The sequence below is a fragment of the Manis pentadactyla genome, chromosome 14, assembly GCF_030020395.1.
Source record: "Manis pentadactyla isolate mManPen7 chromosome 14, mManPen7.hap1, whole genome shotgun sequence".
In the NCBI taxonomy this organism is placed as follows: Eukaryota; Metazoa; Chordata; class Mammalia; order Pholidota; family Manidae; genus Manis; species Manis pentadactyla.
This window is the reverse complement of record NC_080032.1, coordinates 90,953,867-90,974,235: the sequence shown is the minus strand read 5'-3', so window position 1 is coordinate 90,974,235 and position 20,369 is coordinate 90,953,867. Positions and strand designations below refer to the sequence as shown.

The following is a 20,369-nucleotide window of genomic DNA, read 5'->3' as shown; positions in this document are numbered from 1 at the left end:
TATTATCTTTTTAAAAAGTGAAATGAGGAAGCACTCTTAAATGTAAACTATTTTTAGATTTGAGAAAAGATAGATAAATTAATCACCAGTAAAGAAGAGACTGAAAATACTGAAGACAGAGTAACCCCCGGGGCCGGCCCTGCGTGGATGGAAGGAGTTTCAGGGCAGAGTCCCCAAAGCACCAGGTTGTTATGACCTCACTGTTCCGCAGGGAAATGAAAATAAACAGAGTAGTTCATAAAATTTAGTTGTTTGGTGTTGAAAATGTATTTCTTTTAGGAAGTCATCATGATAAGAGATAAGAAGACTTATTAAAAATGTACACTGTTATTCATCAAAATGAGAAGTTTTCAACCTTGAATGGGGGGAATCTAGTAACCACAATGTTGTTCATGTAATTGTGTATTAATGATACCAAAACAAACAAACGAATAAATAAAAGTTATCAGCCTTATGTCAGTTAATTACCATGTTAGAAGATACCTAACTCTATTTTGTTCAGACTTGCTCTTTTATGAAATTGTCCTTGGCTCTGCTTGTATTTTCTCCCTGATTTTACACTCCTTCCCGTACCTGGAACTTTGTTTTTATTTCCTTTATGACATTTATATTCTTTAGTTTGTTTTTGTACTTGTCTTATCTGTACCCACTAAACTGTCTATTCATCCATCTATAACCACCTCCCAGGTAGTGGACAGCCAATTGACTGTTGCTGAAATAAGTTTACTTACACATAAACATTGGATAATAATCAGTATTCTGATTAAAATTCTTCACAGTTGTGAAAAACAAAAATAAACCATAGGCTTAAAAAAAAAATTCCTGTAAATGAACCTTTCCTCATAGCATGTGCTTTTCATTCCTTAAGGAGATACCGTATATTTGGTCATACTTTGTTACGAGTCCTAAACAGTACAGCCTTTGAATTTATACACTTCTGCTATAAACATGCCCCGCAGCTCATTAAAATTAAAACGTCTGCTGTAGTAAATGTGGAAATAGAACCAGAAAAATTACTGAAAACCAGAAATGTGTTCAAAACTGCAAAGGTCTTTAGTGACAGAGTGTATATTACAATCATGTTTCCCACTTAATCCAGTGTCTTTATACAGCGACCCTCCCCCCTTAATTTGAGTTCTATCTTGTACTGAGTTCATGACAAATCAATCAGCAGTTATCCTGATGGAGCTCTGTCAAAACCAATATGATCACCCTCATTTTAAAATGTGGCACTATGGGTTTCTGTTGCTGTATGACACGTTTGGTATTTTAAGTGTGGCACACCAACTGGGCATTCAGTTGGAGGCTGTTTTGTGAAGGGCATTATTTGTGTCTTTTATGGTTATAATCATATCTAAAATGCTGACGGTGATGGTACATCAGTCTTCACTCTTGCATTTTAGAGTCCACCGTTCATTTAAAACTATCTCATTATGTTGCAAATGAAAAATAATGAAACGTAAGTAGGAGGATCATGGAAACATAATTGGGAGGACGCTGTATGTACAGAAATAAACATGTTTTTTTCCCCGGGGAGGCAAGATGTGGCCTATTACAAACCGCCACCGTCTTCTCCGTTTGCACACGGAAGCAGAAACGACCAGCACAATAGCATTAAGAGCCCTTTTCTCTTAAAAAACATGCTCACGACACCTGGGAGGCCAGCTGCAAAAAAGTGAAAAAATTAATCACCGCCAGTGAAAAAATATACTACAAGATTCATATTGTTTAGTTTTGCTGAAATGACTTGTTATTAGCAATTCAGAAATTATAGTTTACTATTTGGCAAATGCTATCACCTGATCTTTACATTTTAAGAGAGAACGTGTTCCCGAAAACGAATGGAGATCTTTATATAAAGTCCACACCGAAGGTCGCTCTGGAAATACCGACGTGAGGCTGCGCGTCGCGGCGGCCGCTGTCCGTCACGCGCCGGTCGCTCAGGCAGTGCGGGGCTCGGCCTTTCGGAAGGCTGCTCGCGCGGGCCACCGTTCCTTCCCCGGATCGTAGACGAGGCTGCCGTTCGCACCGTCCCCACGGAGAGGCGGCCGCGGACGAAGCGCGGCAAACCCCGCGCGGTCTCAGAGCCTGCGAGCCGTCCTGCCGGGCAGGCCCCGCAGCCGGCAGAGCTCCGGGCACGCCGGGCCGCCGCCTGTCGCCCCTTCCAACCCGCGGCGCCCTCCGGGCGGCGGAGCCACGCCGCGCAGCTGCTCGCGCCCAGCCCCGACAGCGCCTTCCGCGGCCCGGCGCTCCGCCGCCAGCCCCGCCCCAGCCCCGCCCCGCGCATGCGCCAGGCCCGAGCCGGAGCCGCCGGGCGCGGAAGGCGTTTCCCGGCAGCCCGCGCCGCTCGCGGCCGTCCTCCCGGCGTTCAGAGGCGGCGCGACGTGACTGCGCCCGCCCGCGCGCCCGCCGCCCTCTGCGGCTTGCTGGCGCCCCCCTGCGGCCCCGCGGGGCGCTGCCGCCGAGTGCGCCCGGCCCCAGCAAGCGAGCAGGCCGAGGGCGGCGCGTCTGGCCGCCGCCGTCGTCACCGCAGCGCGCCGACAAGTGGCGGAGCGGAAGGGGAGAGCGCGGGGCGGCCAGACCGGGCGGGGGAGGGGAGCCGCGGAGCGCGAGCCGCGCGAGAAGCGCAGCCGGGTCCGCGCCCTGCCCGCCGCCGCCTGCCGGCCCGGCCGGCGAGCCCCGCGCCGCCTCGGAGCGGACGGAGGAGTCCGCGCTGGGAGCTTGGTGGCGACGTGACCGGGACCTAGGGACCTGCTGTGGGGCCGCCAACGCGGGGCCCGCGCCCTCGGCCTGAGGTAAACACGGGCCGCCCGGCGGGTGGGCGCGGGCAGCCGTCCCTGCGGCGCGGACAAAGTTTCGGAACCGTGCGCGGCCCAGGCGCGTCCTGCGCTCGGGGGAAAGTTGGAGCCGCCGCGCGAGGCGGGGGGCGGCCGCGGCCGGGAGGCCCCTCCTCCGCGCTGCCCCGCGAGCGAGCCTCGCCGGCGGCGCCGTCCCGTTTCCGCCTGTGGCCTACCCGCCTGTCCTCGGCGCTGGCCCGGCCGGCCGGGACCTGGGGGCCCCGCGACGCCTCAGGGACGCGCCGCGGGCTTCGGCGGGCGGTGCCCGGGCCCGCGGCCTCCTACGGCCGCCGCCGCGTCCGACGTCCGGCTGCGCGGCCCGCTTGGTGGTGCCGCTGGCCGCCTGGGCCGACGACAAAGGCCCCGGAGGCCGGCGCCGCTTCCCGGCCACCGCCTGCGGACCCGGGCCTGGGCCGGCGGTTCCCCTCGCACGGCTGGCCTCCCGGCGTCCCAGCCGCACTTGGGAAACTGTTTTAAAAGTGGCCGCCGGGGTCGGAGGAGTGGCGAGGCGTCCCCGGACCCGGCGGGGCTGGAGCAGCCCAGCCGGCGGCTTTCGGGTGCCTGCACCCAGCACCGCCCCGCTCCGCGCTGAGCGTCTTCGGGCCGGGCCGAGTGCGGCGGGGAGGCGAAACGAAACCGGTGGGAAAGTTGCTAACTGTCATGCTTCCGCTGCTCCGAAGTCCTCCCAGTCGAGGAATTCCCGCTCAGTTTTGGAAAAGCTTATCAGTAGATGCTTTTTCTCGTTTTAAAAGGAAAGTTAATTCATGCGTGTGACTAACATAAGTAGCAGAATATTGAAGGAAAAACATTAGAAAATAACTGGCGGTTTGTTACTGGATTTGACGTGCAATCAAGTCTCTTTCCGGACGATGGCTTTCTCGTCCCTGTTTATCCGGCATCTGGCTCCATCATCTCACTATTCTGCTGTTGGTTGAGTTGCAGTAAAAAGTTATGGGACTTTTGTTTTTGTTGTTTTTTTATTTTATTAGGCTGAAGAAATGAAATTTTGAAATCGTCTTTGGATTTCCTTTGTTTTATGCTGTCCTTTCAGAGATAATTGAATTTACTTAATACTGTGTTTACAAAAAAATATTAATTTTTTAAATTAGAAATTCTTATTGTGCTGCACTTTTTCACTGTAATATTTTTTGGTGCTTGCAAGTGTATTAATAGTCATTCGGTTTTACTTTCAGATAGTGGTATCTGAAACTCATACCTTTCCTATGAATTTGAGTACGTTTTAAGATCTCGGTGGGGTAAAATTTGGATGTTTGCTTACTCTAAGTATGCTCATTTGTAAAGACATTCTTTGATATGTGAGGGGAGAGGATAACTGTAGAAGAAAGTGGATAATTGTCCCTAAATATGCTACTTGAGACGATTTATGGAGAGAATTTTAGGGAAATTTTTTTGTATGCCTTCTGGATGATGGTAATGGGGTCCATGGGTTAAAACTGAAATGCTCCAGGGGTCCCTCAGCATCCCCATCATCCTTTGGGCAGTAACCAATACTTAGACAATTTTCTTTAAAAGTTGTGCTGTTGATAGTCAGAGATAGGATGAACCAGTTCAGTTAGATGGTTTTGATTTATCATAAATAGCATCTTTCAGTAGTAAGAGAGTGTGATATTATACTACTCAGCACTGAACTCTTAAGGCACATCAGTGACAGATAGTTGTCAAATCTAACTAAAGAGAGCGGCGGGCATAGAAGTAGTACAAATTATAAGCCCTAGAGTAATTTTCATTGTGACTTCATTAGTAAGCTCTGCTGCCCATCTGCCGGTCTTTCAGTGATGTGAACTGGATCTTGACTTACCTTGCCCAGTGAAATAAAGTAGCGTAAAACCTAAATTTGTAATTGTATCTTCTGTTGCAAAGAATAAATTAATAGCCTTGTATCTGAGTGGTGGTAACTTAGTAGCACCGAGTAGAGCACAGAGTTAAAATACCTGGTATCATTCTGTTGCTGTTCCCAAGGCTCATCTTTGTAAGCTCCTTGTCTTTTCTTTTTTTAAAGTTAATTCCTAGTACTTAGGCACATAAAGTTTTAATGTAAAAACACCACCATGACGTCTTACTTTCAAAATAGCTTCCTAAAAAGTCTGACTATGACCCTTGTTCACCTGTAGTCTTTAATGCTCAACAGCCAAAGTGACCCTGATAAAATTTGTCAAATAGTGTCACTGCTGTCTCAAAAGGCTCCCCTTCTCAGTCCTAGTAGAAGTGGCAGTCCTTCTTAGGGATGAGTGTTCTTAGTTTCTTCTTCTCTGACTTCCCTGCCTCTCTCTCTCTCCAGCCTCACTGCCACTGGGCTGCTAAGGTTTGCTCTCTATAAAAACACCTTCCTTCCACATTTCCTAAGCCTTTTTAAGCCAGATTTTTCTCCACTGGAAACTTTCCAAAATAATGTATAATTTGTCAACTTAAAGTTTATTGTATTTCTTTTTCACTGTAACACAACTTATGTGAGAACAGGGTTTGTCATTTTTGGTCGCTGTTTTGTCCCCAAACACCTGAACAGTGCCTGACACATAGAGGTACTTAATATTTAATGGATTAACATGTTTTCAGCTGGAAACATCAAAACATTAAAAACAGTAATTGTGGTGTGAAATTTTAGGCTATGCAAGTCTAGTCCTTTGCATAAACTGCTAACTTACTTATATCCATGCATTATATTCAGGGGTCTGTAGTTACAAAGAGTATGACGAAGTGTGACCTTGAAACTGATCTGTTAAGAATATGGAAGAAACTAAGAATGCCTAGCCAGGAGGTAGAGTGATGTAACAATCTCATTTTAGGAGCCAAATCAGACTTATTTTTGGTAGTTCCAGAAAGGAGAACTAGAATTTTGATGATGTATATTGGAACAGAGGAGAGGCAGCAGGAGTGCATGTGGGGAAGTTGGACTTTTGCCGGAGTAGACCAGAAGTGAAGAGGATAGTTTGAAGTAGGATGAGAATTCTGGAGATGGGCAAAAGTGAATGGGATTTTTGATCAACAGGACTCAGTTGATGGATTGAAGGTGAGGGAGAGAGAAATTCTGAAGATGACTACAGAGTTAAACAGTGGGACTGATTGTGGTTACAAATAAGGACCAAGGTTCTATGGGTTCTGACATTGGGTTTGAAATATCTTTGACGGTCTCAGTTGGAGATTGCTGTGGGTAATTGATACATGATTCTGAAATTCGGAGAGGTAAATAAAGTCTGGATATAGAAAAATTGGACTCACTTAATTTGGGTAGTTGAAACTATAGGTGGAATTACCTAGAGAATGGAATAAACTTGGGAAAAGAAGATGCTGGAATGAAATCACAATGGCCTCTAACATAAAAAAAATTTTGCTGGAGGAATGTGCGCTCCCAAAGAATACTCCCAAAACGTTCCCAAAGAATGCTCCCAAAGGTCAGAGAAGTAGGAGGTGAGGATCTTATTACAGAAATCAGAGGAAAAGAGTATTTCAAAAAGAGATGAATCAGCAGGGTCAAGTGTGGCTGAAGAGTTGAATAAGGTAAGAATGAAAAATTTTCATTGAACTTAACAACATGGCACTCATTGGCCTTAAAAACAAGCAGGATAGGAAACCTACTTTCAAACTGCTCCTGTAATTGTTTAACTAGATCTGCAAGTACTGAGATACAAGATTAAGAAATTATCCACCCACACTGCAGAAGAGACCTAATGTTTATGAAATATTTCCTATGCTATATAAATACTCTGTTCTACACATTTCGCATTTCGCATACATTTTCATTTGCTCTTTTCAGCAGCTATACAGCATTGGGTATATTAGTCCATTTTACAAAACAGAGTCTGAAGCTCTAGAGAAATTAAATGACTTGCTAAGACTATCTGACTCTTCGACCTTTAGTTATTTATTAAATCAGTTGGCTTCTCAAATTCCAGATCAGTGCTTTCTAGTGGTAGACCTTTCTGTGGTGATGGAAATGTTCTGTTTCCGTGCTGCCCAGTACAATAGCTGATAGCAACTTGTGGCTGTTGAGCACTTGAAATATGGCCAGTGCGACTGAGGAATGGAATATTGGTTACTGTATTGGACAGTGCATATAGATCAGAAGTCATTAACCCATAAATAATGAATCAGTCTTTTCTTATAAGAGGTGGAAGCAAATTCTTCATTCAGAAGGAGTACTGTTTGCTTATATGTTTGTTTTAGGTGCTGTAAATGAATCTTTTTCAAACTTTTAGGAAAGTTCCACGTACAGTAAAAAGGACTTTTTTCCACAGAACCATTTGAGAGTTGTTAGAATATAGGTGCATTCTCATCACCCCAAACAAGAACAAAGACTTTTCTGTTACATAACCTATTACCAAAATCAGGAAATTAACATTGCTGTGCTACCATCTAACCCATTCAGGTTTTGCCAGTTTCCATAGTAATTTCCGATGTAGCAAAAGGATCCATTTCAGAATTCTGTACTGCTTTTAACTGTAATGTCTTTCTGCAGTCCTTCAACCCAGAACAATTCTCCAGTCTTTTCTTGATTTTCATGACCTTGATGGTTTAAAACCTTACAGGTTAGTTTTGTTGTAAAATGTCTCTCGATTTGGATTTGCCTGTAATTTCCTCATGGTTGGGTTCACATTGTGCATTTTTTGGTAGGACGGTCGCAGTAATGATGCTATGTTCTCATTGTGTCTTGTTGGATGGCATGCAGTTTCTGTTTGTCCTGTTACTGATGATGTACACTTTGATCACTTTATTTAGGTGACATCTCCCAAGCTTCTCCGTAAAGTTTTTTTTCTCCCTCTTAGTAATTAATAACTTTTGTGGGGAAGTATTTTGAGACCATATTAATAGCCCATTCCTTATCAGACTTGTTATTTCTTCTCAAATTGTCCCAATTTTGGCCAGCAAAAGCCCCTGCAAGCTAGTTTCTGTGTGCACTGCCTGGGATCAATCATTTCTCCAAGGAGTGATTTCTTTTAGTGGAGAAAGGTTTTTAGAAACCAAGATTGAGTGCTGTATTCTTTTCTTTATCTATATGTAGAAAACCATGAGTTGGTACCAATTCTCTAATTTCAATCCATAGTCTTGTAGTTTTCTCTCTTTCCAAATTTATAACTCCCCTAACTTACGAAAAGAAGCCTGGCTCCCGTCATCCTCAGTGTCTTTACTTACGTGGTCAATCCCCAGGATGCAGTGAGTTTCCCCTTGCCATTGCTGTTCCCTTCTCCATGTCCCGTGACATTTCCACTCTGCGTTGTGGCCTTTCACCTGACACCTTGTGCCACGAACTCCCCACCCTGGGCTTCTCAGATACCTCATGCGGAGCAGCTCACCATCCTGCTTGAGTTGTAGGCACCTTAGGCTGCCTCTCACCTTGCTCACTGAACTGGGCTTCAGCACCTTCAGGCAGGTGGCAGGCAGCACACGGACATGCTCATTTGGAGATTATACTTGTTTTTAATAAAAGATTATTACAGCAAAAATATTGGTGGAAATCAGTAATCAAATGTGTTCTCAATTTCTAAAATTTAAACCCTCTGGAGACTCACATGTCTATTAGTGATAGGATTAATCTTCTTTTATTTTCCCTTGTACCCTAGAGTTCTCGCATGTACTTGTGAGGAATCTTTTAAAATAATTTTGACAGTAAGGTAAAAAATTAGTTCAGTTTCAAGCTTTGGAGTCAGTCAGACCTGGCTTTGAATTCTGGTTGTCCCATATACTGATCATTACCTTTTATGGGTGACTTAATCAGTGTCCCAGTTTCCTCACCTATTATAATTTTTTAAGTAACATTTACCAAAGTCCATTGGTAGTTGCAGCAGACTCCATCTTTATGTTCATACTCTTAAAGTTAGCTCTGCTAAATGTGTCTGTCATTTTCAAGCCTTGTTAATGCAGTGTTCTAGTGTTCAATGTTGATGGTGTTTCAATTTTTAAAGTGTGCTGTGCTGTGGTATTTGAGGATTAAATAATGCAAAAGTGTGCTAGAGTATTTAGTTAACTGCCTGATAAAAGTGGCATTCTCCCTACCCATAACCCTGTGCTCCCGGTTGGCTGATGTCTGTGTGTCTGTTAGGTCCAGGGCTGGGACCTGGCCTTTGTCCTGGGGGTTGCGTCCTGGGCAGGCTTCCTTACTGCTGCTCCTCCCCGTGCTCTTCCCGCCTCTCCTGACTGGCTTTCCATGCTTGCGTCCGCCTTGGCACTGTTGTCAACACTTTCAATTTAGACATCTCGGAAACCACTCTTGAAATAGATGAATGGGAGGGAGGTAGACTTCCTTAGTGCATCTCTCCTTTTTACAAAACACTATTTAAATCCTACCTTGAACTTAGTTAGACTCTAAGTCCTTTTCATTCTGGTCGGTAACTGTGTCTTTGCCCTTACGTCTTACTGCTGTCCTAAGTGAGTTTTTTTCAAGTCTGACTAAATTTTTGAAATGCCCTTACCTCACATTTGGCTTAGCATATGCTATTTTGTTCATCTTTTGTATCCTATTTCTCCAACTTTTTGCACCTGAAGAGTGAGAGTAATTCACTTTGTATTCTAATGCTGGGCTTAGTAACCCACACATCAATAACCCTGACTGGAGTAGTAGTTCAGCAGCTTAAAGTAACAAAAACAGAAATAGAGACACTAAAGAGCAGCCACAGTGACACTGCTTTGAAAGTTTTCTGGGATCAGTGAGACACCTTACAAATGATGAATGATCTGTTGAAATACATACACTTGAAACATTATTTTGTATGCCTGGATGACTTTCAAGAAAATTGTTTCTTTAAACTACTGTTCTAATGAGGAATAAATATTGATAACTTAAAAAAATGTGTAACCTGTCAATCACCTGAAAACCTTATGGAAAAGCCTTCATATAGCACAGCTTCAAGGCATTAATTAGGCCATATTCCTTTAGGAACTGTTGTGCATGTCCAGTTACTTAGACATCAGCATGAATAATGTGAGAGAGATGCATGAAACAAAATGACTTTATTGTTTCAAAACTGTTCCAGAACTAAATAAAAGTAAAACTGAGCATGAAGGAGAAACAAATCCAGTGAAACCCTTAAAAGAAGTTTAAAACGTATTTCATATCATAGCCGTTCCTGATTTCTTGGTTATTATTTACATGGCATATCTTTTTCCAAATGTTTATTTATACCCACGTTTATATTTAACATGAGTTTCTTGTAGATAGCATACAGTTCAGTCTTAAAAAATCCAGTCTCTTTTAATTGGTGTTTGATTATTTACATGTAATTATTGATGTGATATGCTTCTTTTTCCCCATTTCCTGTCTTTTTTGGACTATGTGGATATATTTTAGTGTCCCTCAGATCTGCCTGTCAGTCTCTCTCTGGATTATTTTTAGTGACTGCTTTAGGTCTGTTTTTGACAAATTGAAATGTGGCTGGTTTGATTGAACATGCTATAAAATGTAAATTCACATGGATTTCAAAGATTACTACCACAGAAGAATGTAAAATTACAAAGATTACTACCACAGAAGAAGCTTACTTAATACATTTTTTATTGATTACATGTTGAAATGTTAGTATTTGGACATACTGGGTTAATAAAATACACTAAATTGATTTTGTCTGTCTTGACTTTTAAACTATTGCTACCAGAATATTTTAAATTACGTATGTGGCTCACTGTATTTCTATTGGATGCTGCTGCTGTAGGGATTATAATATGCACACCCAAACTTCCACAGTCCACTTGGAGTCATTCATCACTTGAGGTAAATGCAGAGGCCTTACATGTACTGTGTACACATTCAGTGAAAACCGCACTAGGCAGTTAAATGACGGTGCTTTCAGTAATCATACATGAAAGAACCTAAGAGGAGAAAAACAGTCTCACATATACCTAGCTGTTTACTTTTTTTCTTGTTCTTTGTTAATGGAGTTGAAGTTTCTCTCTAGTATCATTTTTCTTTAGCCTAGAGAACTTCCTTTGGCTTGTCTTTTAAAGTAGCCCTGCTGGTGATAAATTCTCTTGGCTTTTCTTAACTGAAAATGTCTTTTCCACTTTCCTTTCTGATGGATTTCTTCTCTGAATATAGAATTCTAAGATAACAGGTTTTTGTTTTTGTTTCTTTAACACTAAAGATACCTTCTGTCTTTTTGGATACTATTGTTTCTGATGAGAAGTTTATAGTAACTTGAATCATTAATTTGCCCTGTGTGTCATGTGGCTGTACTTTAAAGATTTTTTTTTCTTTATCTTTGCTTTTCTTCAGTTGATTATGAGTTACCCAGGAATGTTTATCTTTTGAGTTAATCCTATTTGATGTGCACTGAACTTTGTGAATTTACTTGGTGCCTTTCACCAAATTGGGGAGGTTTTTGGATATTGTGTCTTCAAATATTTTTTTCTACCAGAAATTTTTTCTGTACCGAATATTTTTTTCTCTTTCACCTCTTTTTCTGGAACTCAAATGACATGCATAGAACTTTGGATGTTGTCCACAAAACCCCAAGACTCTTCATTGTTTTTCTGTCTTCTATTTCTCTGTTCTTCAGATTAGACCATTTCTGTTGATGTGTCTTCACTTTCTCTAGCTCATTCCTTTGCATTTTTACTCTGTTACTGACACCTTATTCCTGACTTGTATTTTTATAGATATAAAAAAACTGACACTATATTTTTCAGTTCTAAAATTAACATTTGTTTCTTTCTCTTTTTTTTTTTTTTTTGCTGTTACTGTTTCTTTGCTGAGAACCTCTTTGTTTCCATTTATTTCATAAGTATTAATTTCTTTCTCCTTGGAGCACAATTTCTTCATGTACAGTTGACCTTTGAACAACACAAATTTTTTTCAGTAAAAATACCGGAAACTTTTTTTGGAGGTTTGTGAGAAGCTGAAAAAACTTGCAGACAAACTGCAATATTTTTATATTTAAAAAAATAAGAAAAACTTAGGTATGTCATGAGTGCATAAAATATATTTAGATACTAGTCTATTTTCTCATTTACTATCATAAAATATCCACAGATCTATTATAATAAGTTAAAATTGATCATACAGGATGCCATTTGCAGTTGAGAAAAATGTGAACATGCATACACAAAATATGTGTTAATAGACTATATGTTCTCAGTAAGGTTCCCACTTAACAACAGGCTGTTAATAGTTATTTTGGGGCAGTCAAAAGTTGTACATGGATTTTGAACTGTACAAGTGTTTGGTGCCCCTAATCCTCACAGTGTTCAAGGGTAAACTGTACATAGTTTAGAACCATGCTTGACAAAATGTGCTAAGTAAACATCACCTATGGTTGTAATGCGCATACATAAATCACTCAAATTCAAAGCTTTTTGTTGGGCACTTATTTGAAAGCATGGTGCTGAATCCTGGTAATACAGTGAACAGGGCAGATAACAGCTTAACAGTTTTGCAGTCATTTGAATTATTAAGATTGTTAACAATTCTCATTGAATACTTCTAATATCTAGTGACTTGGATTAATATTTGTTTTGTTTTCTGGCAAAGGGTTAGTGAATCCCAGTCCTACTACTTACCCTTGGCTTTGTGACCTTGGACAAGTTATTTTCATTTTATGTAAGATGGTGATATTGTCACAAAGTACTGTCAGCGTTAAATGAGGTAACTTAGATCAGAAGGTAATAGCTAGGAATAGTATGAAAAGCATACCTCAAAGTCCAGCTCTTCAGGCACCTGAAGCGTTTGTAATAAGATGGTGTTTAGGAGAGAGTCCTGCTGTCTGCCCATGGCTGATGCTACCGTAGGAGAGTGCTTTGGTTTTGTTTTGTTTGTTTTTTGTTTGTTTTTTTTTTTTTTTAGTAAGTTTTCATAGTGTGTAATAATATATTTCCAAATTAGAATATTAGTGTTTCATAGGCTTAGGGTTGTGAAATGCTTCTTTAAGTTATGTGTGAAATATTCATTTGAGAACATGTAGATTACATACTGTGTAACGTAACAACATTATATTTATCTCTACTTTTCCACGCTTGAAACTCTTCCCTTCAAGGAGCCTGTGGTAAGCATTGGGGAATTGCTGATGAAAAGAAATAAAAGATGTAAAATCTTGTGTTTACCTTTACCATTTAAATTATGTCATTGTGCTTTAGTAAATAACCTAGGATGAATTTTAAAAATTCAGAAAATAGGCATAGTTAAAGGGAGAGTGGATGTCCTGTCCTGTTTACTACACAAAACAGTTGCTTTTTTCCCCCCCACTATTAGTTTTGATACAGTAACCCGTACCAATTTAGAAGGGATTAGTATGAAGAAAGTGACATTTCTTGGGAATCAGAATGACATTTAGCATCTGTATAAAAAAGGCTAATTTCTGGAGTTGAAACTTTATAATGTAAGGTTTTTAAAATCTTTTTTAAACAATATTTCAGAAGCAATGTTTTGAACATTGCCCTTTTTCCCTATTGTCATAGATGAAGTCCATTTCCATTCCTCTGTAGCAAGCATTTGGATGTGGTCATTTATTCCCACTAATTTCTCTCCTTTGACTCTTAAATTGTTTTTTGCAAACGTTTCCTAGGCCCTACTGAGTTTTCCCATCTCCTTTTTTGGGAAGTGAGTAGATAGGGATTGCCATTGCCGCTCAGGAGTCCTTCCAAGGGAGACCACGGGTTCAGTTTAGATAAAGTTAGCGGTTTTCCTACTCTGAGTTAGACAAAAAGGATAAGAAGGCAACAACAGTGCTGCCTCCTCTATATTCCATCCAGGATTCCTTTCTTCTCTTGGCTTGCCAGATACAAGGGTCCCGTGCTGCTCACCCCAAGGGCTCCTGGAGGCCTCTGGGAGGTTTGGTTTGAGATGCGTCTCTAACACCTCTTGTTCTTTTGCTTTTTGTCTGTAATAGACATAAGGATTTAATCTTGTAAACATAAACTCTACTTTTCCACACATGTAACTCTGCCATCAAGGGACCTGTAATAAACATTGAAAAATTCCTGATAGAAAGAAAAAATGTATAATCTTTGTGTTTGCCTTTACCATTTAAAAAAGTAATGTCATTGTTCTTCAGTAAATAGGATGAGAAGTGGAGATGAGAGTCTTGAAGACAATGAAGATTGTATCGTCAGTTCCTCCTCTCCCCGCCTCCGTACCTTAAGTGAGGGTGGGATTATTGGAGAAGAATTGCATACAGTTTATATTCTAGCCTATACTTTGCTCTCTCATTTTAGTCTTTACGTTTAAAAACATTTAAAGTTTTTGTTAAGATACAGTAAAATTGACTTTTTTTGGGTGATTCTGTGAATTTAAAAACTTGTATAGATTTGTGTTGCTACCATCAGAGTCAGGATTCAGAAGAGTTCATCACCGCAGAAAAACTCCTTCATGCTGTCTTTGTAGTCAAACCTTCCTCTAACCCAGGTAGCCACTTTAGTGGTTCTTCATCACTACAGTTTTGACCTTTTGAGAATGTCATGTAAATGCAGTTGTGTAGTATGTAACCTTCTGACACTGGCTTCTTAGTATATTGCCTTTCAGAGTCATCCAAGTGTTGAGTGATAATATTAGTCCTTTTTTTTCAGCTGAATAGTATTCCACAGTATGGGTGAATGTACCATAATTTGATAAAATCCAGTATATCAGTTTGTTCATGTACTATCTTTATCTGCTTTCAGCACCAGGTAATGTTGGATTCATTAAATGAATCAGGAAGTATTTCTGTTTTCTGGAAGAGATTGTGTTGGCATTGGTGTTACTTCTTATTTAAATATTTAGTAAAATTCATCAGGGAAATTATCTGATTCTAGAGATTTCTTTTTTTTTAGAAAACTTTTAACTACAAATTCAATTTCTTTAAATAGTACTGGGGCTATTCAGTGCTATTCTACTTAATCAACCTTGTTAGAGGTTTAAATTATATTAGTCTTTTCAAAGAATAGGCTTTTGGTTTAATTGATTTTTTTTTTGTTTTTCAATGTCATTGATTTCTACTGTCTTTCCTTCTGTCCACTTTGTATATAGTTTGCTGTTTTTCTAGTTACTTAAGGTAGTGGTTTAGATAATTGATTTGAGACCTTTTCTGATAGAGGCACTTTAATGCTCTAATGCTTTTGCAGCATCTCACATATTTTAACAATTGATACATTTGGATTGAGGTCTACTGTTTTCTTTTCCCTCTTTTTGTTCTTATGTTAACATCTTTCTTTGGATTTTGGACATTTTTTAGTATTCTATTTTAATGTACTGTGTTTCTCCCTGTATATAATTTTTTTTAGTTGTTGCTCAGGGGGTTATAAAATGCACATTTATATTTTCACAGCTTTCTTAGAATCAATAGTTTACCACTTTAAGTGAAACATAGAAACTGTAGGTTCCTTTACCCTTACCCCTTTGTGTTGTAATTGTCTTGTGTCTTATCTTCATGTATTAAAAGTTTTTTGAGAAAATTTTGTATCTGCTTTTAATTGTCAAACATTTTAAAGAATTGAAAAGAACAGTTAATTATATTTATCCAGATATTTACCACTTCTGTTGCTCTTCCCTCATTCCTCATGTTCCATTTCCTCTGATGGAAGAAATTTGTCTAGAGATTTCTTAGCAGCTAGCAACTAATCTTTACTTTCCTTCAACTGAGAATGACTTTTATTTCACATTCATTCCTTAGGGATGAATTCACTACATTGAGGATTCTAGGTTTATAGTTCTCTATCTTAGCACTGAAGAATGTCTTTCCATTTTCTTTTGGACTAGTAGTTTCAGATGAGAAGTCAGTAGCTCTTCAAGTAATTAACCCACCTTTTTGCCTCATAAGTAATTCATTGTTTTTTAAATCTTCTTGCAAGCTGTTTCCTTTGTATTATTCAGTAGTTTGATTATGATATGTCCAGGCATGGATTTCATTGGAATTACCTGTTTGGGGCTTGTAAGCTTCTTGAATTTGAGGTTTATGTCTTTTACCAATTTGTGGAGTTTCCAGCCATTCTTCATTATTCCCTCCCCCTCAAAACCTTTACAATAACACTATTTGGGTTTTCCATGTGTGTACTACCCAGTAGACAATCTGTGACCTGTATGGGGATTTACCCCATATTTTAGTTTTCAGGGTATGCTCAGGCTTTAATCTACTTATATGGAGCTTAAGTGTGAGCTTGGAGTTGATAAACAACTTAAAAGTTATTTTCTCAAGCTCTTTCCCTTCTGTTATGTTTATGGTATTTTCTAGATCCCTGGAGTCCCCTTTTCTGTCCTCTGTCTAAAAAGTTGAGTCTTCATTTACCCCACCATAGTGTGTACTTTTCCACAGTTGCATCTGGAGCCAAGTGACAGGAAGAGAGCAGAAAAATAAACAAGATCAGCCCAGAATTCCTTCAGTCAGTGCGGTCGGTCCCTCTCCAGAATTCCAGTTTCTTGTCCGCTCAGCTGCTCCTGTTGTTGCAGCCGTCACATCCCAGGATCAGCTGGGAGCTATGTCATGCGGAATGAAGAACAAGGGATGGGAAAGACATTGCCCTCACTCTTCTGAGTGTCAGGGGAGCTTCCTCCTTGGACAGAGCTAGAGGCCTTTTCCTGGAGTGCTCTGTTAGCCACAGCCACTGCCCAGGTCTCAGGCTCCATTAAGACGAGGCCTGGGGCAAAACCGGGGGGTGGGGGGATTATAAACACACTGTCAGTTTGTTAATATATTAGATTCTGGGCTCTTCCCCAATCCACCTGCTATTATTTACTTTTGAATTTTCAGTTAGTTGCTCCATTTATTTTGTCTAGGTTTTATAGTTTCATTCAGTGAGATTAACAAGGTAAAATGTACTTACTCCATTTTACTCAGAACCTGACCTCCCTAATATCACTTATTAACTATTTTAAAATGTAACAGCAACTTGAGTATCCTTATTTCATGTTAGACATGGCTTGTCGATTACATTTTATCATTTTATTCAACATATAAGTGATCTGGTCAGTGTAACAGTGCAAGCCCTATTGGGATGATGCTGCACTAAATGAAGAAGAAATTTATAAACTAATTCCTCTTTTAGAGCATAGCTGTCATGAACTCTTAATTTTCCACAATTATATTACAGAAATACTTTCCCTATTTTCAGTTTAATCTATGTTTTCTGCCTTAGGATTTCTGGCTTGCGTTTCACTTTGGAAATGTTTTAGTCTTTATTCATTTCACCTTGTGAAAATGGTTTGTTTCAGTAATTAGGTTATTGGTCATCACAGAGCCTAATGCAAGGTTACGTGCTTCATATTTGAACTCACTTGCTGTGCAGACAGTGCACAAGAATTTTAACAACACTGATGCGTATCTCTACTTCCTAGGTGTATACACAAAGCTGATTTTATTGTAAGACCTATAAATTCTTTATTTTCGGTTTACCTAGTAAGCAACAGGATACAGGATTATTTGTTCATCAGTGAATGGTGTTTGGAAAACAAGGCATTTTCTGGATATAGGTCCTGACTGAAGGAATTGAATATGAAAGATTCCTAGAAATTGCTGTTGTTGATCATCTGCTGACAAGCAACTAAATTACTGATAATCTTTTCAAAGACTGAACCAGAAAGCATTCCCAGGACTCGAGTGCAATAGTAACTAAAGCACAGCACATGTCTTATTCTTTTCAGGCTGCTATAACAAAACAGCACAAAACTGGGTGACTTATACACAACAGACATTTATTTCTCAGTCCTGGAGCCTGCAAGTCCACGGTCGGGCTGTTGGCATGGTTGGGTAGAGGCCCCCGTCTGGGCACAAACTGACCCTTGCATCCTCACGTGGTGGAAGGGGCTAGGGATCTCTGGAGCCTCCTGTAATTTATAAGGCACTAATTTCATTCATGAGAGCTCCACCCTCATAATTTAAGCACTAGTTAAAGGCCCCACTTAAATCACCTTCAGAGGGTAGGATTTCAACATACTGATTTTAGGGGGGGTATAAACATTTAGCCCATAGCATGTGAAAAAGACCATTAAAAGAAAAATTGATTAAAAGTCTTCTGAGTTTCATACCCATTTCAGTTTTACTACTGGTTGGTAATTATGAAGTTGGGGTGAAATTGAAACTATTAGAAATGAAAATTTTGTTGTTTTTGTAAATAGATCTATCTTAATTTTCTGGTTCTCCGTTGAACTTTCTGATTAAAAATTTTTAACTGAAAACAAGATGTTGAAAAATATGTAATCATGAATGGAGAGAAATTGTGTTGAACGGACATTTTACTAAAGCTACATAAATGTTTTAATTCGTGGTGTTCAGTTAGGTAATATACTCAGATAATTGTGTGAAAATGTGCTATTTTGTAAAATTTGAAGAAAAATACTTGTTTCCACCAGTATGAATGTTGGGTAAGCTTTATGATGTGGGGTCTGGCACAGTGTATACTTTATGTTTGCCCAAGAGCCATTTCCATAGAGGAGGTCTGGAGTGGTGAACGTACAGTTGCCTGTGTGCTCTGATTTGCGTGTGTCCTTTCTTTGTTTGAAAGTTAAAGTCTTCACTATCATGTTAGGATTGACAATTTCAGTACTAAGCTCTTTAAAAATGGAAGTGGTATAATGGCAAAGAATGGTCAGGGGTTAGAAAAAAACATTTTTAACCTATTTAGTCTTGGTTGGGAGGCCTTCTAAAAATGTGCATAAATTGTGAGATTTAGTGGTGATTGTGTGCCTCTGTAATATCTGGAGCTTACCCCCATTACAGTGCCTGATATAGTGTATTATAATTGTTGAGTTTCATTTTTACTTTTGTCAGGTGTGTCTGTGTTTAGGGCCTAGTGATGCCTAGAAAATAGGCAGCACTAAGTAAAATATTTCCTGAATGAGTGAGTAAATAAATCAGAGACAGGCTTTGGAAATGTGGGGTAGTCTGGTGTGTGGCCTATTTAGGAAAAAAAATGTGATGACTGTAAAGGGTACTTAAGATCTAGAGTTCAAGAAGTATTTAAATTCCAGGAGAGGAGTTGAATTTCTGGGATGTGTAAATTTCCTTTTCTATGTCTTTTTGTAAATTGCCTTCGTAGGCAGTAAAACTACTCTGTTGGGGTTTTTTTCTAATTCTCTATTGCTGTGTTTTCATTGTACATTTTCTATATGCTGAAATGTGATTTCTTATGCTTCTTCCTCACTAAACAAAATGTTTTCATTATCGTTTGCCTCCACTACCTGTGTGTGTCTTCATATTGGAAGGCAACAGTTACTCTGTCATACTGTCTTATTACATTCTGAATAAATTGTACTCACATCCAGGGGTCCTCTGGAATAAGTCATTCTGTAACACTCTCCTATTTTTCTTCTAACCCAGGTTAACTATGGGAGCAACTGATAAAAACTGAAGTGAAGTAGGACTAATTTTCATAATTCTGTCCCCAGAATAGTTTGATGGAAAACTGATTATATGACTGCTTGACCTGAAGAATTGTAAGGGTAAGAAGGCTTTTGAATATTTGTGTACATAAGTAAAGACTTTAAATGATGTTCTTGGGTACCACCTAGGAAATTATGGTATTAGCCTCACTGAACCATAATCTCTTCTTTTTTTGCTGGAGTTGCCATATGTTACAGCTCTTGAATGTTTTATCTCCTAAAGCTGTATAAAATAGAAAATAGGATACAAAAATCCTAAGGTTGTTTCTTTTCTGAGTCCTAGATTGTGTGTTCTTGCTTCAGCATTTTAATTTCCAGATTAAATAGGACTTTTGTTAAATATTATCAGTGTAGAATGAAGAACTTACCTTTGTATAAGATCTGTTTGAAAAACTATTTGACAGTTTAAATTTTGTGAACTTTTAATTTAATACCATTCTTTTTATATGTAGTCTCTGAAACAGGAATTTTTTAAAATAATGATTCTGAGAGTCGTACAGATTTATTGATTTTGAATCCTGTGATAAACCTAAAATCATTTGGAGTGGGGAGGTGTTCACGGGTTGTATGTGTCTGCTAATTGTTGACACCTCTTGTGCTAGTCTTGGTGCTGAGCCCTTTAAATGGATTATGTGACTTAATCTTCATAGTGACTTAAGTGTTCACCGTTCTGTCTCCATTTTGTAGATGAGGAAACAGTCTTACAGAGGTTAAGGTCACAGCTTGTGAGTGGCGGGCTACTTGAGATTTGAGCCCAGTTTTTTTCTAGAACCTGTGCTGAAGTACAGGTTTATCTGCATTTACATTATACATACCTTCCTGTCTCTGTACTGAAGAGACTGATAGGGAAGCTCCAGTGCCACCAACCTGCAGCAGAGGATGTTCTAAACAAAAGCAATGTCACAATGACCCGCTTGAAGTAAAGTGGTCTGCTTACAAAGCCTTGATAAGGATGTTTCTTGATGGTGGAAATTAGGTAAGGAAAAAAAAGCTTTGGGAGCATTCTGCAGGGGGTTAAAAAACCAGCACGGACAAATCAGAAGCGGGAGTTAGCTGTGATGTGGCAAAGATGTTGGAAAGGAAATGACTGTCCAGCTGAAGGAAGGAACTGCCTGGACCTTACTCTGAAGTGAGCAAATTGAGGCACTGCTGCAAATGCCCATGATAGTTTAAGCCAGATTGATAATATAAATGTAGATAAATCAACACAATCACATAGCCATCAGAGGAGTTTTTAAGGAACT

The 20,369-nt window shown here is 39.9% G+C and overlaps 2 protein-coding genes across 5 annotated transcripts in view; one reads left to right on the top strand and one right to left on the bottom strand.

Annotated features, from left to right (window-relative positions):
- Positions 1 to 1,037: 1,037 nt before the first annotated feature.
- LOC130680560 (collagen alpha-1(I) chain-like) lies at positions 1,038 to 9,046 on the bottom strand. Its single transcript, XM_057491298.1, has 4 exons — positions 8,952 to 9,046; positions 3,040 to 3,433; positions 1,811 to 3,009; positions 1,038 to 1,665 (listed from the first exon to the last, which is right to left on the bottom strand). The coding sequence occupies exons 1-3, from the start codon at positions 9,044 to 9,046 to the stop codon at positions 1,852 to 1,854; spliced, it is 1,647 nt and encodes a 548-aa protein (XP_057347281.1). The 3' UTR covers positions 1,038 to 1,665; positions 1,811 to 1,851.
- The window catches only part of SCAF11 (SR-related CTD associated factor 11), a 62,966-nt gene continuing 45,250 nt past the window's right edge, over positions 2,654 to 20,369 (top strand). The window contains exons 1-3 of one of the 4 annotated variants that reach the window (XM_036889641.2): positions 2,671 to 2,795; positions 17,218 to 17,352; positions 19,064 to 19,185. The gene's annotated coding sequence lies outside the window, so the exon portion shown is untranslated. Of the gene's footprint in view, positions 2,796 to 17,217; positions 17,353 to 19,063; positions 19,186 to 20,369 lie in introns of all 4 variants that reach the window. The other 3 variants (XM_036889639.2, XM_057491675.1, XM_036889642.2) reach the window with 3 other exon arrangements.

Excerpts from the sequence above, each read along its gene's own strand:
- LOC130680560 (XM_057491298.1), bottom strand. The coding sequence starts at position 9,046 with ATGTCTAAATTGAAAGTGTTGACAACAGTGCCAAGGCGGACGCAAGCA. Across the intron at positions 3,434-8,951 it reads GAGCACGGGGAGGAGCAGCA|ACGCTCAGCGCGGAGCGGGG; the intron begins GTAAGGAAGCCT and ends CCCGGCCCGAAG. Across the intron at positions 3,010-3,039 it reads GGGCCCCCAGGTCCCGGCCG|GCCACAGGCGGAAACGGGAC; the intron begins GCCGGGCCAGCG and ends ACAGGCGGGTAG.